Source organism: Anticarsia gemmatalis, chromosome 18 (genome assembly GCF_050436995.1).
Source record: "Anticarsia gemmatalis isolate Benzon Research Colony breed Stoneville strain chromosome 18, ilAntGemm2 primary, whole genome shotgun sequence".
In the NCBI taxonomy this organism is placed as follows: domain Eukaryota; kingdom Metazoa; phylum Arthropoda; class Insecta; order Lepidoptera; family Erebidae; genus Anticarsia; species Anticarsia gemmatalis.
The window spans coordinates 4,872,830-4,887,521 of record NC_134762.1 but is presented as its reverse complement, the minus strand read 5'-3'; the positions used below and the strand labels follow the sequence as shown (position 1 = coordinate 4,887,521).

General features: G+C 37.8%; 2 protein-coding genes across 2 annotated transcripts; one reads left to right on the top strand and one right to left on the bottom strand.

Annotated features, from left to right (window-relative positions):
- Window positions 1-7,439: 7,439 nt before the first annotated feature.
- LOC142980666 (ATPase inhibitor mai-2, mitochondrial-like) lies at window positions 7,440-8,178 on the bottom strand. Its single transcript, XM_076126177.1, has 2 exons — window positions 8,064-8,178; window positions 7,440-7,712 (listed from the first exon to the last, which is right to left on the bottom strand). Exons 1-2 carry the CDS (start codon window positions 8,074-8,076, stop codon window positions 7,519-7,521), a joined length of 207 nt encoding a protein of 68 aa, XP_075982292.1. The 5' UTR covers window positions 8,077-8,178; the 3' UTR covers window positions 7,440-7,518.
- A 296-nt stretch (window positions 8,179-8,474) lies between these two features.
- Window positions 8,475-14,404, top strand: LOC142980609 (uncharacterized). Its single transcript, XM_076126084.1, has 3 exons — window positions 8,475-8,565; window positions 8,792-8,826; window positions 9,051-14,404. Exons 1-3 carry the CDS (start codon window positions 8,551-8,553, stop codon window positions 14,212-14,214), a joined length of 5,214 nt encoding a protein of 1,737 aa, XP_075982199.1. The 5' UTR covers window positions 8,475-8,550; the 3' UTR covers window positions 14,215-14,404.
- The last annotated feature ends 288 nt before the right edge of the window (window positions 14,405-14,692 follow it).

Genomic DNA, 14,692 nt, shown 5'->3' with positions numbered 1-14,692 from the left:
GACACAGGCGGTGAATATCCATAGCCAATGTACCGCGTACTTCAGTAGGATTACTTACCGCCATGCAAAAGTGAGTTAATGGCCACTCTTCCAAATCCCATAACCATAGAGTCCAGCGGTCACTTTTATTTTCAAACAATGTTCTTGAGGTGTCGGCGTGACAAACAAACAAACCTATTTATGCTCTAGTGCATATCCATTACACGTAACAATTGTATTTAAATCCTCTATAAGAGCTCACTAGGCTGCCGGTAGAGCCTTTGCCTCGCCGCGTTGAAAAAAGTTGGGCGCCGAATTCTAAGTGACCATTGGTGCGTTAGATTTCCGAAGGCGTATTAGCTTCTTTGTCCAGAAGGTGCGGTGTACTTGTGATAATTATAAAATAGAAGCATAGAAAGTTGTTTTACTGTAGAACGTATGTAGGAAAATAGTAAGATGATATTGAAGCCCTGGGCGAAAAAATCAATCAATTTACAATTTTGCTACATAGGACAGTTTGGGTGCAAACTGTCCTATGTAGCAAAATTGTAAATTGAAATAACAAAGTGACGGTTGACATCACGAACTAAGAATAAATTAAGCCAAAATCCCTCAGTAACTTCAGAAATAGGAATTTGCTACAAGTTTTCAAAAACCGAGAAGTTATGTGTACATGCATGCAAGGAGTCCATATTTTCATGTACTTACCTAGCACCCAGTCATTGCTTAAACGATAAATACTTACAAAAAGTACCCAAAACACCTTCACCTTTTATGTATGTAAGCACCATTTACTTGCATTAATGCTTCACTGCTTGTTTCTTCAACATAATATGAAACACAATGTCAATATCACTATATTCAGTGAATTTCAATCGATTAGCTCCAAGTGTTATGGAGTGACCAGGTGGGTATACAATGGTGAAGAGATTTTCTGCAATGATGCCTTTTAAAAGTAAATAGTGGACAGTGATCGAGGAAAAGTCTAAGAGTATGGTGTCTTAAGTATTCTAGGGAGTAATTGTGAGATTTTAAAGCTATTTTTTGTTTATGACTAGTTTCTGCAGTTGGTGAAGGACTTTAGCTGCTTCTTCAATGACTGATTCCGTGACTAATTATTACCTAACTTTATATTAACTATATATTAGCATTAAGTAAATATCTTGAGCGTTACTACTTACTACTCTAGTTGCTGTAACTTTATATCATCATGCTGCTGAGCAAAGGCCTCGTGATCTGCATTTTAAAGTACCTAAAAAAAATGTAACCAAAAATGATTAATATTAGGTAAAACATAGATGTAGAGAGAGGATTGGTCATCTAGAAGGCTGTTTCATTAAAAAAAAAACACCAAATGTCTTCATTGCTCTGTTACAAAGTTTCAAAACTAGAGCAATAAAGTCTCCACAAACATACTGTAAATAGGTAATTTATTTTTGTGTAACCCGCGTCCTGGGAGGTTTCGGCAGATCGGCACTTTGAGGGATAATCCGGGACGCGTATCTGGGATCGCATTGTGGCTTGCAGACGCGCCGCCACAATGCAATCCGCACCACTCTTATACAACAATACGTTTATATTGCATTTTCCCAATTTAAGATTAAAAACGATACGCCGATCTTTGATGTACTCCTGTTTTGTGTTACGCTATCCATGCGTGTTACTTTGTCTTTACAATACTAGTTAATTTCTGTAGTATCTCAGTTGACAACTATTCTAAAGCTACTAAGTATACTGTAGCCCGATTCTCCACTATTATTGTGCGACGACCGGATAGCTGTCGAAAAATATTGTATAAAAAACTAATCAGCGCCGCTAACGGACGTCGTAGAAATTATTTTTGCAGTACATTTTAAATGTCAAACTTTCGATACTCGATGACTACAATTGTAGAGAATCGCGCTACTGTACGTGTTTTTCCTTTACGTAATAGTAATTAACACGTTACGTCAAAGCAGCAATGTACTGAAACGTGACCATAAATTATTTTTCACAAACACTAGTTGTCAACTGAGATACGTGATAGGGATCATGGTTTACTGTTAATTACCACGTTTGTTTTCAAAGTCTAAAGAAATAATTAGAAACTCAATGATATTAAATTATTATTGAAAATTTTAAAACATATTGCTTTTGAACAAAAGCGTAGTGTGCAACAAAAGTCCATTCACAAACAGTCCAACAAAAATGGCAAGGTATCCTAAATTGCAAAATTTCTGCTAGAAATATAATACGTATTGCTTTGAATCTAGACTGAATATGATATTAAATACGAAACAGTTGCTAATATAAAGTCCATCAGTCAAATGTTAGTGAATTAACAAAAGATCGGAAGTTTTTTATAGAATTTCTTTGATGCGCACGGGTAGAAAGTATCATTGTAACATAAGCTTAATTATCAATTGAAAATCTTGTAATGAATGCTGTATAGTGACCGAGCGGTAGGGCTGCCACGGTAACGATTAATAAATCAAATATCGAGACGGTGGTAGTACTTTAGATTTTATAGTTTAGCTAGAATTCTTGTATTTGATTTACCTACGTAAGCAATGAATATGTCAAAATATATTTTGTTCAAACATCGATTTAAAAAAATCTGAGCGGTTTTTTTATATATCAATGTGTTCCAATGAACTTTTTTTTATCTTCAAAATCAAAAACTTAAAGCGTATGAAATGTAAATCAATATTTAGTTCCTTGGTAGAGTCAGATTAAAACTTAAGTTTTGAGTGCCAACTTGAGGCAATAATCTATAACATACACTAAAATTAATACCAAGTTCCTCAAAAAAGAGTCAAAACTTGTATAAAAATAATTTCAAAAACTTATAATATATCCAAAGCGTAACCACTCCCTCATTCCGTAAGGAGATCCTTGCCCAACAGTGGGACATTAATGGGCTACATTTATTTATTATAATAATATTAGGTCGGGGAAAAAGTCTTTTCGCATTATAGTATGTAGGTGTGAACTAGTAATAAAGTCTTTTCTCTACACAAAAAAGCTCGGTATTTGGGTACCGCACGAGCTCACTGAAATAAACCTAATGAACCGTGTACTCATTTGTGATTCTTGCAGCCAAAGAGATTTTATTGCAAGTCCATACATACTATAATGCGAAAAGACTTTTTCCCCGACCTAATATTATGTCCTATTGGTACTTTGCTAGTTATCATTAGTTTCTAATAAAATCCGACAGCCCTGATTCCCAGTATGTTCGGTAGCGCACAAAGCGGTGTATCAAACATGGCGGGTCCTTTGATGCGCGCGCGCACCGCAGACGATGATCGCTCTCTTTTCAATATCGCAGCTTTTGATTTGCGCTTCAGACCAAATAAATACAGTTAACACGTTTCTATAGTCAGTATGTGTAGATGAACTGGCTACCTACTGTACATCAACAATACGATAAGCTATCTCATAGGCGTGCGCGGAAATTTATCGCGTTGTTCACTATACATTGGGCGCTCAAAAATTACTAACTCGGGCACAATCGTTTCCGAGAAATATTGTAGGATTAAATTTCGCGCATACATTGTCAGTATTGTCACATAGTGAAGTTTATAGTTTGCTGTCATTTATACCCTTGTATACCTATGGGGCTTGATAGATTCTACTGCTTGATGGGAAATACGCCATTCATCGTCATATCTCATGCATACATGTAACTGCACGTTTAATATGACGCACAATCGCAAACTTAAATCATAATAAAATATGTGTTTGCCTGTAACATTTTTGTAAATGTTTAATTTCTTATGATACCTTTAAACATACGGGACGCTACAAGTACAGTGTTATGTTATCAAGTGAACTCACGCAGTATTGTGAGACAGTGAGGTGATCCACAAACAGAGATTGGCCCCCGCTGCGCTCGTCAGGCTCCCGTGCCTTGCGCATGCGCAGGTACCGATAACACACGATGATAAAGTTTAATATTTTCTACATTTATATTAAAACTAGCTGACCCGCGCAACTTCGCTTGCGTCACATAAGAGAGAATGGGTAAAATTTTTCCCCGTTTTTGTAACATTTTTTACTGTTGCTTTGCTCCTATTGGTCATAGCGTGATGATATATAGCCTATAACCTTCCTCGATAAATGGGCTATCTAACACTGAAAGAATTTTTCAAATCGGACCCGTAGTTCCTGAGATTAGCGCGTTCAAACAAACAAACAAACAAACAAACTCTTCAGCTTTATAATATTAGTATAGATTACTTTCGATATTTAAGCGGGGATCGGAAAGGTGAAACGATATGGCGATGATTAATATTTTCATTGTTTCATGCTACATGTTAAAATTCCGGCTAATTGAAATCACTTAGGATTGCCCGTAAGCTATGTAAGGAGCTATCAACGATAAGCCTCCTAAAATAAGTTACTTAGAGAGCTTGTTATTGTTTTTAAACAATCCTACACGTTTACAGTTCATTGACGAAAGCTAAAAAACCCATTTTGTTTTTGGTAATTATTGGTTTTAATTTACAGTAAAACGCAATGATAAATTTATCTGTGAAGGATAGGGTTACGATCAGGGGGAACAGGAAAAACCCTACAATTTTATACGAGATGTTGTGAAGAAAAAGTGTATATTATGTGTACTAAGGCACAAAATAAACTGCCATGAGACACATCTGGTATAACATGTGCCAGTCAAAAAATAATAAGCAGTAAACGTGAATTTATTTTGTTAACAGTACCTAGTTTACGCAGTGGCAGTGGTGAGGTCTCGTTGGAAGTTGTCAGGAGCATCAGCTAACAGACAGCCACCGCGGCCGCGAGGAATGCGAGCCGAGATTATTCATTACCAACGTTTTAATCAAGTTTGTACCATTATAGAACATTCGGACATTTACCTTTGATGGAGTTTACATTGTAGGTTGCTGCTGCTTTATATACTTTGAAGCTATTTATAAGGCCTTCCAAAAGTAAGTCTTACTAGTAGAACTATAAATTAATGTGTTGTAGATACTAACTCAGGTATTTTTATATTTTAAGTAAAATGATAACCATTTGAAATATTTGCTCAATAAAGTTAATATAGGAATATAATAATAGGCCGAGGATCGTGATTGTTAGAAGAGTTTGAGAAGAACCTTTGCCCAACAATGTGACAGAATAAGCTAGGAAAAATTGTAAATATTTTACATCATATGATATTGGTTTCTGTAGCTGTTCAATAAAAGAACGCAACCGGGTTTATGATTTATTAGTACTATTGCAGTCTACAAAATGTTACAAAACCAGAATCACACATCATGGAAAAATCTAGAATGGATTGAAATTCGGCCCAATCGATCACGGAATTTATCTTCTTATTCGTCTTTCCTTGTTTGTTTCGATCCAGTATTCTGCCAAAGAACACTCTTCCGTTTCAGTGCCCTCTTTAAATCTTCTAAACTAGTTCTATTAACAATTTTGTCGAAGAAACTGGCGTTTGCGGTAGCTTTCTCAGGCTTCTCGTCTTTGTTCAACGATCCATCCTGCTTGGTTTCAGCGTACCAGTGCCGGTTATCTATAAAGGGACCGAGGCTTGCACATATTGTTGTATAACGGAACGGGTCATTCAATCCGTCCTCTACAATAGATTTGAGTCCAGGAGTTGCCATATGTTCGGGCTTCATGGTAAATGGTTTTGGAGGTGGCAGCAAAGGATGACAGCAACTACCTTCCGAAGACTCCACTTTTAGACCATCATGTTTGTAAAACCGTGTGATTTGAGGCTTCAAATAATATTTTGCTGATGTTATGGTGTCGAGTCTCAAACCGCTGTATCTTGATATAAATTTCCTTAGTTGCAGGAAACCCGCACTTAACTTGCATCTACTGATTGCTAGAGACATTTTGTATAGTAATTTTGGGCCGAATTTTTTGTGTTAAAATTTTCAGATTTTTTTACAAATTGACACGCACGACCAAGACGGTAACGTCACATCATAGATATAGTGCCAAAGAGTGTACAACTATTATTTTTATTTTTGTGTTTTTTTTTCTGTTTTGATATACAACCTCCATCATTTATGGAAACGAAATTATGGTAATAGAGTTCGTATTAAATAAGTCAAATCAAAAGCATATCAATTTTACCCACTATATAATATTTGTAGGTAGTCATTGAAATGAACTAGGCATAGTACCAATATTGCAAGTTAACTTTACTTATCGGTAGTATTGCTTTAGCTTTTTCCCGATATTGAAGTTCTATTTCGCTATTGTATATCGTATCATTGAATGCTGTATAACCTTTATAAAACACTATAAACTGGAAAAATATTTTACGAAATTCAAACCTGCACACTTTTATATATTCTATTTGAGACTAATCTTTTATCAACTTTCAACAAAACATTGCACAAACATCATAGAAAAAATCATAACTTTTTAGAGACTGAGAGCTGTTGTTTAAGATGTGTTTGTAAAAGCCACTAATAAAATGAAACAAAAAAAGACCGGGAGACCTAAAAGGAGATAGCGGGATGACCTGGACACATTCGATAAGGGCTGGTCGGAGCTTGCCGCCGATAGGGGGATTCGGAAGGGAAGGGGGGACGCCTGGGTGGGACACTCAAACAGGCTAAGGAAAAAAAAATGAAACAAAGCAATGCACAGATCACAACCTTCTTATTCCACAGCCGATTTAATTAAAAACTGATCAATCTTTCTTCTCCGGATTTTTCAAAGATGGTTTATCTTTCTTCTTCTTCAACTCTTCCAACTGTTGTCTTGCCTTCTGGGTGAAATACCCTTCATCATTCATGGTCTCCGGGTGAATGAACCCTGGCATTTGTTCCTTAACCGACTCTTCCCTAGCCTTGTGTCCCCTGTGGTGATGCTTGTCTTTTTCAGCGTAACTTCTGCCCGGGACATCAAATGGAGTCAATATCCCTCTAACTACAGAAGAACATGTAGGATTCCTGAAGGAATTCGGTATTTTTGGAGGCATTTGCGAAAAGTATTTCATGATTATCGTTGTGTCGGTCTACTGGCCGATAGCTGTAAAACTTTCTAGTCCATCTTGAAAACACAGTTACACGACACGAAACAATAATTTTTAATTAAAAATATTAAGTAAATTGCATCTTTACTTCGCCACTTTCGGTGACAGAAAAACAAAGATAATGTTTGGTGAGAAATGTCACAAATAATGCTTATCTTGAGATCTATATATTGAGTCCGAAAAGGTTTTATTTACGTGTGTTTAGTCGATAGTCTGAATAAATGTCACAAGATACGGAAATCTTCAATTACTATTCCGCACTTATTTATAGCTGATAGATTTATAATTTGGATTGTAAGTACCAACCCAGTTAAATAAATAATCGCTCTATACCAACTGTTTCTGCGTCGAACACAAGGTAAGTTAATTAATATTAACAAATATGTCTTAGCATTATATGTAACTGCTCTGTAGAAAGTAATCACTAAAGCGAAGAGGAATGAAAACAGCCAGACTGATGTAATAGCTCAAAATATTATATTTATTGACATAATCGTATCTTATTGCAGCAAAATTTGTTAGAAAAAAAGATTCATTGATCACTTGTCTTTCTTTTTCAGCGCTAAATCAGGGTTGTCTTTCAACTCCTTCTTCAGTTTCTGAAGCTGTTCCCTTTCTTTAGACTGAAAGTAGCCCTCTTCTTGTGCGGCTCCGAACCGTCCCAGGCCACCGCCAGATTCTCTGACCGACCCTCCAGCTCCACCACCCTTCCCTGCTCCCGAACCAGGCACCCCTGATGGTCCACAATAGTTTCTATTGAACATATTCCAAGGTGTCACAGAATTGCTAACGCGTTTCACAGCCCTCGCCTTCAATATTCTCGAAGACTGCCCAATACTTGTTCTAGCATAGAACATGAAGGAACCCATTTTGTTGCTGTTTTTTATAGTATTTCTTCTGTAAACTATGTTTATGTGTTTATAAATTTCACTCGAATTTTGACGTTGATTTTGACAAACGATTGTCACGTATTTGTCTATTTTTTTATGTTATGCCAGTTCTTATGATTATAAACTATAAGAAAAAAGTGTGTAACAAGATTCGTAGTTCATTAATAGTTGAATACGAGTTTAATTTTACTTACCACTTTGCTGCATTTTTTAAGTAACTGTCGCGTTAAAGCAAAGTTGAGAGCGGAGCGCCTGACAGTTTTATTTAGCAATACACACATCTGCATTAGGTGCTCTACGACTACTCACAGTAGGCGCTTTCAAGTTAAAATATTTATGTGTTGTATTAATAAGGTTTACAACTATTATCACGTGTCAAAACTTAATAAGCGAGAAAAAAAATACCAGCTAATTGTCTCTCAATAAGAGTCGCTTGATTTTTCAATTTGTTCGATACCTAAATTAGTTCATTATAAGCGTTAAATCAACATTTTTTAAATTCTTATCCTCAACAAATGGATTTACCTCACTAAATGTGAGATTGTAGCAAATTATTTAATTAGTGCACTAATTATTGTTTTGCTATAAATATGAAACTTATGAAACAATGTAGGTATTTTGTAAGCAGTAAGATGGGTGGAAATATGTAATTTGTAAGGTGATGTCCTGCAGCTCTTCGACATGAGCTTGTTGCCGGTAAGACAATGTTTTTTTTCACTCATGTCATCTGTCGGACGAGGGAGTTGTCAGGCCTTGCCACGCTATTTAATATGTACCTACCTACTTAAAGATATTAAGAAGGTAGGTACATATTACTACAGCAAAATCTAATATACTAATTTTGTACACTATCAAGCCAACCATTTGTAGTTCTACTGAGTAAAAAGTAATATTCCGTTAATAAGTTTCCGCTTTGTTTCAGATATCTTTACTCCTGTTTTGTAACTTATTATTAAGGTAAGACATATTACAACCGTTTTGTATAAACATTTTCTTCTTCATAGTGTCCAACTGTACATCGTCAATGGTTTTAAAACAGCCCAAAAGTCTTGGTTACTTTAGTCATGACACCACTCTACGTAATACAAGCTCTTACAGACTCAAGCTCACTCACTTTTTACAAAATGCCATCAATTACTTTTCCATATAGTTTTTCCATTATTATATTCTACCATTCACAGTAACTCCGAAAAGCCGTGGCCTGATGATGTGAAAATAAGAAGAGTCAGTGATTTAAATCAATGTCCCTGTTTCCCGGGAGGACAGGGCATATACCCACCAATCTTCAGCCCAGAGGGTCTCGAACGACTGGTAGTATACATCTACAGAGACCCTTACTCTCGTAAAGTTACACTTTACACGCCAGATGCTGCAAAACAAGCTCTAATACCTAACATACCTATTGGGGTATATGACAAGCTAAAATATGGCGGAAGAGACTCCATTGCTTCTATAATCCATGACAATCCTCAGATCTTTAAGATAAATGCTGTTGGAGGAGTCAAAGACGTACCAGCTGATGTCATTGGATACAGCGCGGGCGTGGTGAAGAAAGTTAGCCCAACGCCAGAGCCACAAATCCACTCAAGTTATGTAAGACACCCTACAAATGTTTGCAAGAATAAAAAACAGCCAGGTTGCTTCCATCAAAACGGTTACAAGCATACGTATGAACAGCAAAATTACGTGACGAAGACTACAACTCATCACTTTTATCCACAAAAGATTATTAGCGTTGAACGACCAACACATTCGGGAAATCATCAAGAACTCCCAATCCCTGGTAGTCAGCAGCTTGAGCCCACACGCTTTGAAGGGCAGAAGCCACAAAACCAAGCTAATACGTACCAAATCCATAGTCCATGGGATCCGTTGGGTCCAAATCAGCAGAATCGTCCATTGGCTCAAAGCCAACAGGCTGACCAGTGGGGTCCTAGGCCGCAGATTCCACAATGGGATTCAAGTCAAGAGATAAATCCGTGGGAGCAGCAAGCACATCCACCGGCTCCACGTCAACAAACTTATTCATTAGATCCAAATCAGGAAAGTCCACGCTATCAGAATCATCAATGGGGTCCTAAACCACAGTTAGAACCATGGGTTTCAAATCAACAGGCAAGCTTATTAAGTCCAAATCAGCATCATCGCCCATTGGGTCCAAGTCAACAGCCTCATCTATGGGGTCCTACACCGCATATTCCACTATGGTATCCAAGTCATCAGCCCCATCAATCTGATCCTACGCCGCAAGCTCCACTATGGGATCCAAGTCATCAGCCCCATCAATCTGATCATACGTCGCAAACTCCACTATGGAGTCCAACTCCATCGGCAACGCCATTAGGTCCAGATCAGCAGGATCACCCATTGGGTCCAAGTCAGCAGCCTCTTCAATGGGGTCCTACACCGCAGACTCCACTTTGGGGTTCAAGTCAACAGATAAATCCCTGGGGGGTTACCCTGCAAACGCGTCCAATAGTCGCCAGTCACCAGATTCGTCCGTTTGCTCCAAGTCAACCATTTGGAGCAAAGATACAAACTTATCCATGGGGTCCAAAGCCACGGATTCCACTATGGGGCTCAAAACGGATACACTGGGGTCCAAAACATATACCTCACTGGGGTTCACATCAACGGATACCTTTCTGGGGTCTAAATCAACAGATCCCATTGGGTCCAAGGCCACAGGCTCAATTATGGGCATCAAAGCAACAAATACAACCGAAAGCACCTGAAAATAATTACTCGACATTCGACCAGTGGTTTAATAGCCAAATGGTGACATTCAAAGACATAAAAACCCTTAATAAAAATACAAAAGAAACGACGACTATCGACACAGCCCTTCTCCGAGTTTTAGTACAAAACACATTACTCGAAAACAACATGCAGGTTGGTTCTAAAGGGGTAATAACTGATTCGAACGGAGCCGTAATTGACTTGCATAACCTCCAATTAAGGCCGATATTAATAGGCAGTCCTGTGACGTACCAACAAGCGCTGCAAGGAGTAAAGAAACTTACTTTACCAAAAGATTCTCCTTACTTAGAAGGAATTCTGGTATCTCTCGTTTATCCTCCTAAAGTCCTAGGCGTGATACCTTTGGGAAAAACTTATGTTTCCTTACCAAGAAGACAAGGAGGAAATTCTGATTTAAGTTCTGTTTATGTTCCTAACTCGATTCCAATTTCCAACGCAGACAATCCTTTTGTAAGTGTGTCTAAACCACAATATACAAATGACAAGATGTCTTATACGAATACTGAATCTAAATACCAGGACCGATACCAATATATCACAGGATATTCAACTCCAAATTACCCTTGGGGAATCAATGAGGCGAGACGTAAAACAAATGACAATCGTAAGCATCACCGCGATCGTGATAAACACTACAAAGAAGATCATTATCCCGAAGAATCTCAAGATGTAAATGAACCACAGGGTTCTAGAAAACGTCCACACGATTCCAAAGTTAAATTTAATTTTAACAACAACTACAACCAGAATTCTAAAGTCATCATAACACCTATTGACAGCCAATGGGACTCTTCGACAAATACTTACTTGGCAAATAGACCAGGTCAAATCCCTTCAAAACCTCGTCCAAATTTTATATACACTCCTAGTAACCAGCAATCAAAGGTTATTATCACTCCAATTGACAGTAAATGGGACTCTTCAACGAATAATTATTGGGGAGATGTTTCAGATCACAACAGAACTCATTCAAGTTCAGCCGATAGTCCTCAACGCAACAAGCAATCTAAAGTCATTATAACTCCTATTGATAGCAAATGGGATACTTCTTCTAATACCTACTACTTACCTTATACTGGAACTAAAGAACGTCCAATACCGCGACCCAACTTTTTCCCTAGCCCTGCTAATGTCGAACAGCCGCGGCTAGTCGCTCGTCCATATTATAGCAAGAAAGATTATTCTTTGAATGATTACATCGTTTCTTCTCCTAAACCTGAAACCTTTGAGCCAACTTACTTGGACAGTCAGAGGGATTCTTCGTCAAATACTTATTTGGGACCTAATACTGGTACTAAAGCTGATACTAAGAAATCTAATTATAACTCTTTTCCGATCTATAATACGTGGGATACTTCTTCAAACGCCTATTCAGGACCTGAACAAGTTTCTAATTATGTTCCCAATTTCAAACCGAATATAATCAATAACCCGTATGTCAATCAGCAGTCTAAAATAATTGCCACTCCAATTGACAGCCAATGGGATGCTTCCTCAAATTCTTACTCAAGACCTAGTTCTGGTTCCGCGTATATTCCTAATTTTACACCCAATGGTGTCACAGAGAAATCCAAACTGATCGCTGTTCCAATCTACAGTGATCGAGATATTCCTTCAAACGTTTACGAAGGACCTCAAATACCCAGCAATGCTCCAGGTCCTAAGCCTAATGGACCCATTAGGCCACCTAAGACCAATCCATCTAAAGTTATTATCACGCCTATTGACAGCTACTGGGATTCTTCAACAAATACTTATGTGGGTCCTAAACAAGTTCCAAGCAATTTTCCAGGTCCCAAGCCTAATGGACCCATTAGGCCACCTAAGACCAAACCATCTAAAGATATCATCACCCCAATAGACAGTTACTGGGATTCTTCAACAAATACTTACGTGGGTCCTAAACAAGTTCCCAGCAATGTTCCAAGTCCTAAGCCTAATGGACCCATTAGGCCACCTAAGAACAAGCAATCTAAAGTGATTATTACTCCAATAGACAGTTACTGGGATTCTTCTTCAAATTCTTACTCAAGACCTAGTTCTGGTTCCGCGTATATTCCTAATTTTACACCTGATGGTGCCACAGAGAAATCCAAACTTTTCGCTGTTCCAATCTACAGTGATCGAGATATTCCTTCAAACGTTTACGAAGGACCTCAAATACCCAGCAATGCTCCAAATCCTAAGCCTAATGGACCTATTAGGCCACCTAAGAACAAGCCATCTAAAATGATTATCACCCCAATAGATAGTTACTGGGATTCTTCAACGAATTCTTTCGTGGGTCCTAAACAAGTTCCTAGCAATTTTCCAGGTCCCAAGCCTAATGGACCTATTAAGCCACCTAAGAACAAGCCATCTAAAGTGATTATCACCCCAATAGATAGTTACTGGGATTCTTCAACGAATTCTTTCGTGGGTCCTAAACAAGTTCCCAGCAATTTTCCAGGTCCTAAGCCTAATGGACCTATTAAGCCACCTAAGAACAATCCATCTAAAGTGATTATCACCCCAATTGACAGCCATTGGGATTCTTCTTCAAATATTTATTCAGTACCAGGTTTCAACAAGGCTCCTTATAAGGTTAACGTAAGTCCTAACCCCACTGAGAAATATTCTAATATAGTCGTTAACCGTGTCAGTACTACGTCTAAATCCGAAACAGTTTATAACCCAAATAACCAGAGACGGTCTGACATTATAATCACCCCGGTTCATAGTAAATTAGATTCGTCATCAAATATTTACTGGGGGCCAAACGAAGGTCCTAACTCTCCCGCTTCAAAAACAGACAAACCCAGTGAAAAACGTTCTAATCTGATTGTTACAAAAGTCAATACGAATTTCGATTCAAATCCAGATGCAGGTCACACTGATTCTAAACCTAATTCAGACGTTAACCCAGTAGAAAAGAGGACTAAAGTCACCTTCACGAAGATAGACAGCCTGATGGATACTTCTCCGAATACGTACTGGGGTCCTAACAATCCCTTAGGCCCGTACCGTGCCGTTAAACATGAACCGATCCCAGCTGAATCGCAGTCTACACCTGCTATAACTCCAATTGATAGTTCTTATATGAGTTCTCCGGTCGAGAACCTTCCCCTAAGTTCGTTCTACTCTGTACTTCCTGCCGACTGGCAATATGCAACAGGATATTTGAATCCAGATTTAAGCCCGAAAAGGCGGCTTATGCAACCTGAAGACGCGCCTTCGACTACAAGTAAATCTAAATCTTCTAATGAAAATTCTACGCCCAAAACTGTACAGGAACAAAAGAATGCTCCCAGCGTACCTAACAAAAGTGACGCAGTACCAAAAAGAAGAGTATCTATCCCGTCAGTGTTAAAAGCTTTAGTTAATATGGTTGTACAGAGAATTCAGAAAGACGGTAATGATGGTGTCGGGACAAGCCAAAGCCGTAGAAACGGGAATTTTGTACCACGTGTTCCTCTGAGTTATCATAGTGAATCAAATGTTGACGATGACGAACGTCCAGATTTTAGAATAATTGGAGGAACTGCTGGAACCAGCAGCGGTTCACCCGTTAATAATAAGGGTAGAAGTGGTCTTGGTATTATTTAAAAATCAAATAATATTTACTTACTTATATTTTAATTAAGTCTATTATAAACTGTGTTATCTTATACTATGTAATCAAAAATTAGATTTTAAGCTTATTTCCCTGTATTATAAATAACGACCCGGCTTGATAATGGCATTGAGAATAATATTTTTAGTTAATAAAGGGTTTTTGGGCAGCATCAATAAATAATAGTGGTTTTATTTTGTGCACACTGACATCTACCGTAACAGCTTCACACTAGATCACGTGTTTAAGCTTGACCTTTATTACACTAAAATAGAAATGTACACTAGATGTCGCTAAAGCCTGAAAAATACTTCGAGTTCCCGCTAGGTAGCGCTGTAAGGTTTACTGTAACTTTATTTTAACTCAGTTCATTCGCTAGATGGCAGTAAAATATTACTAATTGGAATAAAAAAATTAAGCAGTATTTTCATATAGCTTTCGTTTTTAAACTGTAGCAATAGCCTAAATAGT

Excerpts from the sequence above, each read along its gene's own strand:
- LOC142980609 (XM_076126084.1), top strand. Across the intron at positions 8,827-9,050 it reads TTTTGTAACTTATTATTAAG|TAACTCCGAAAAGCCGTGGC; the intron begins GTAAGACATATT and ends TACCATTCACAG.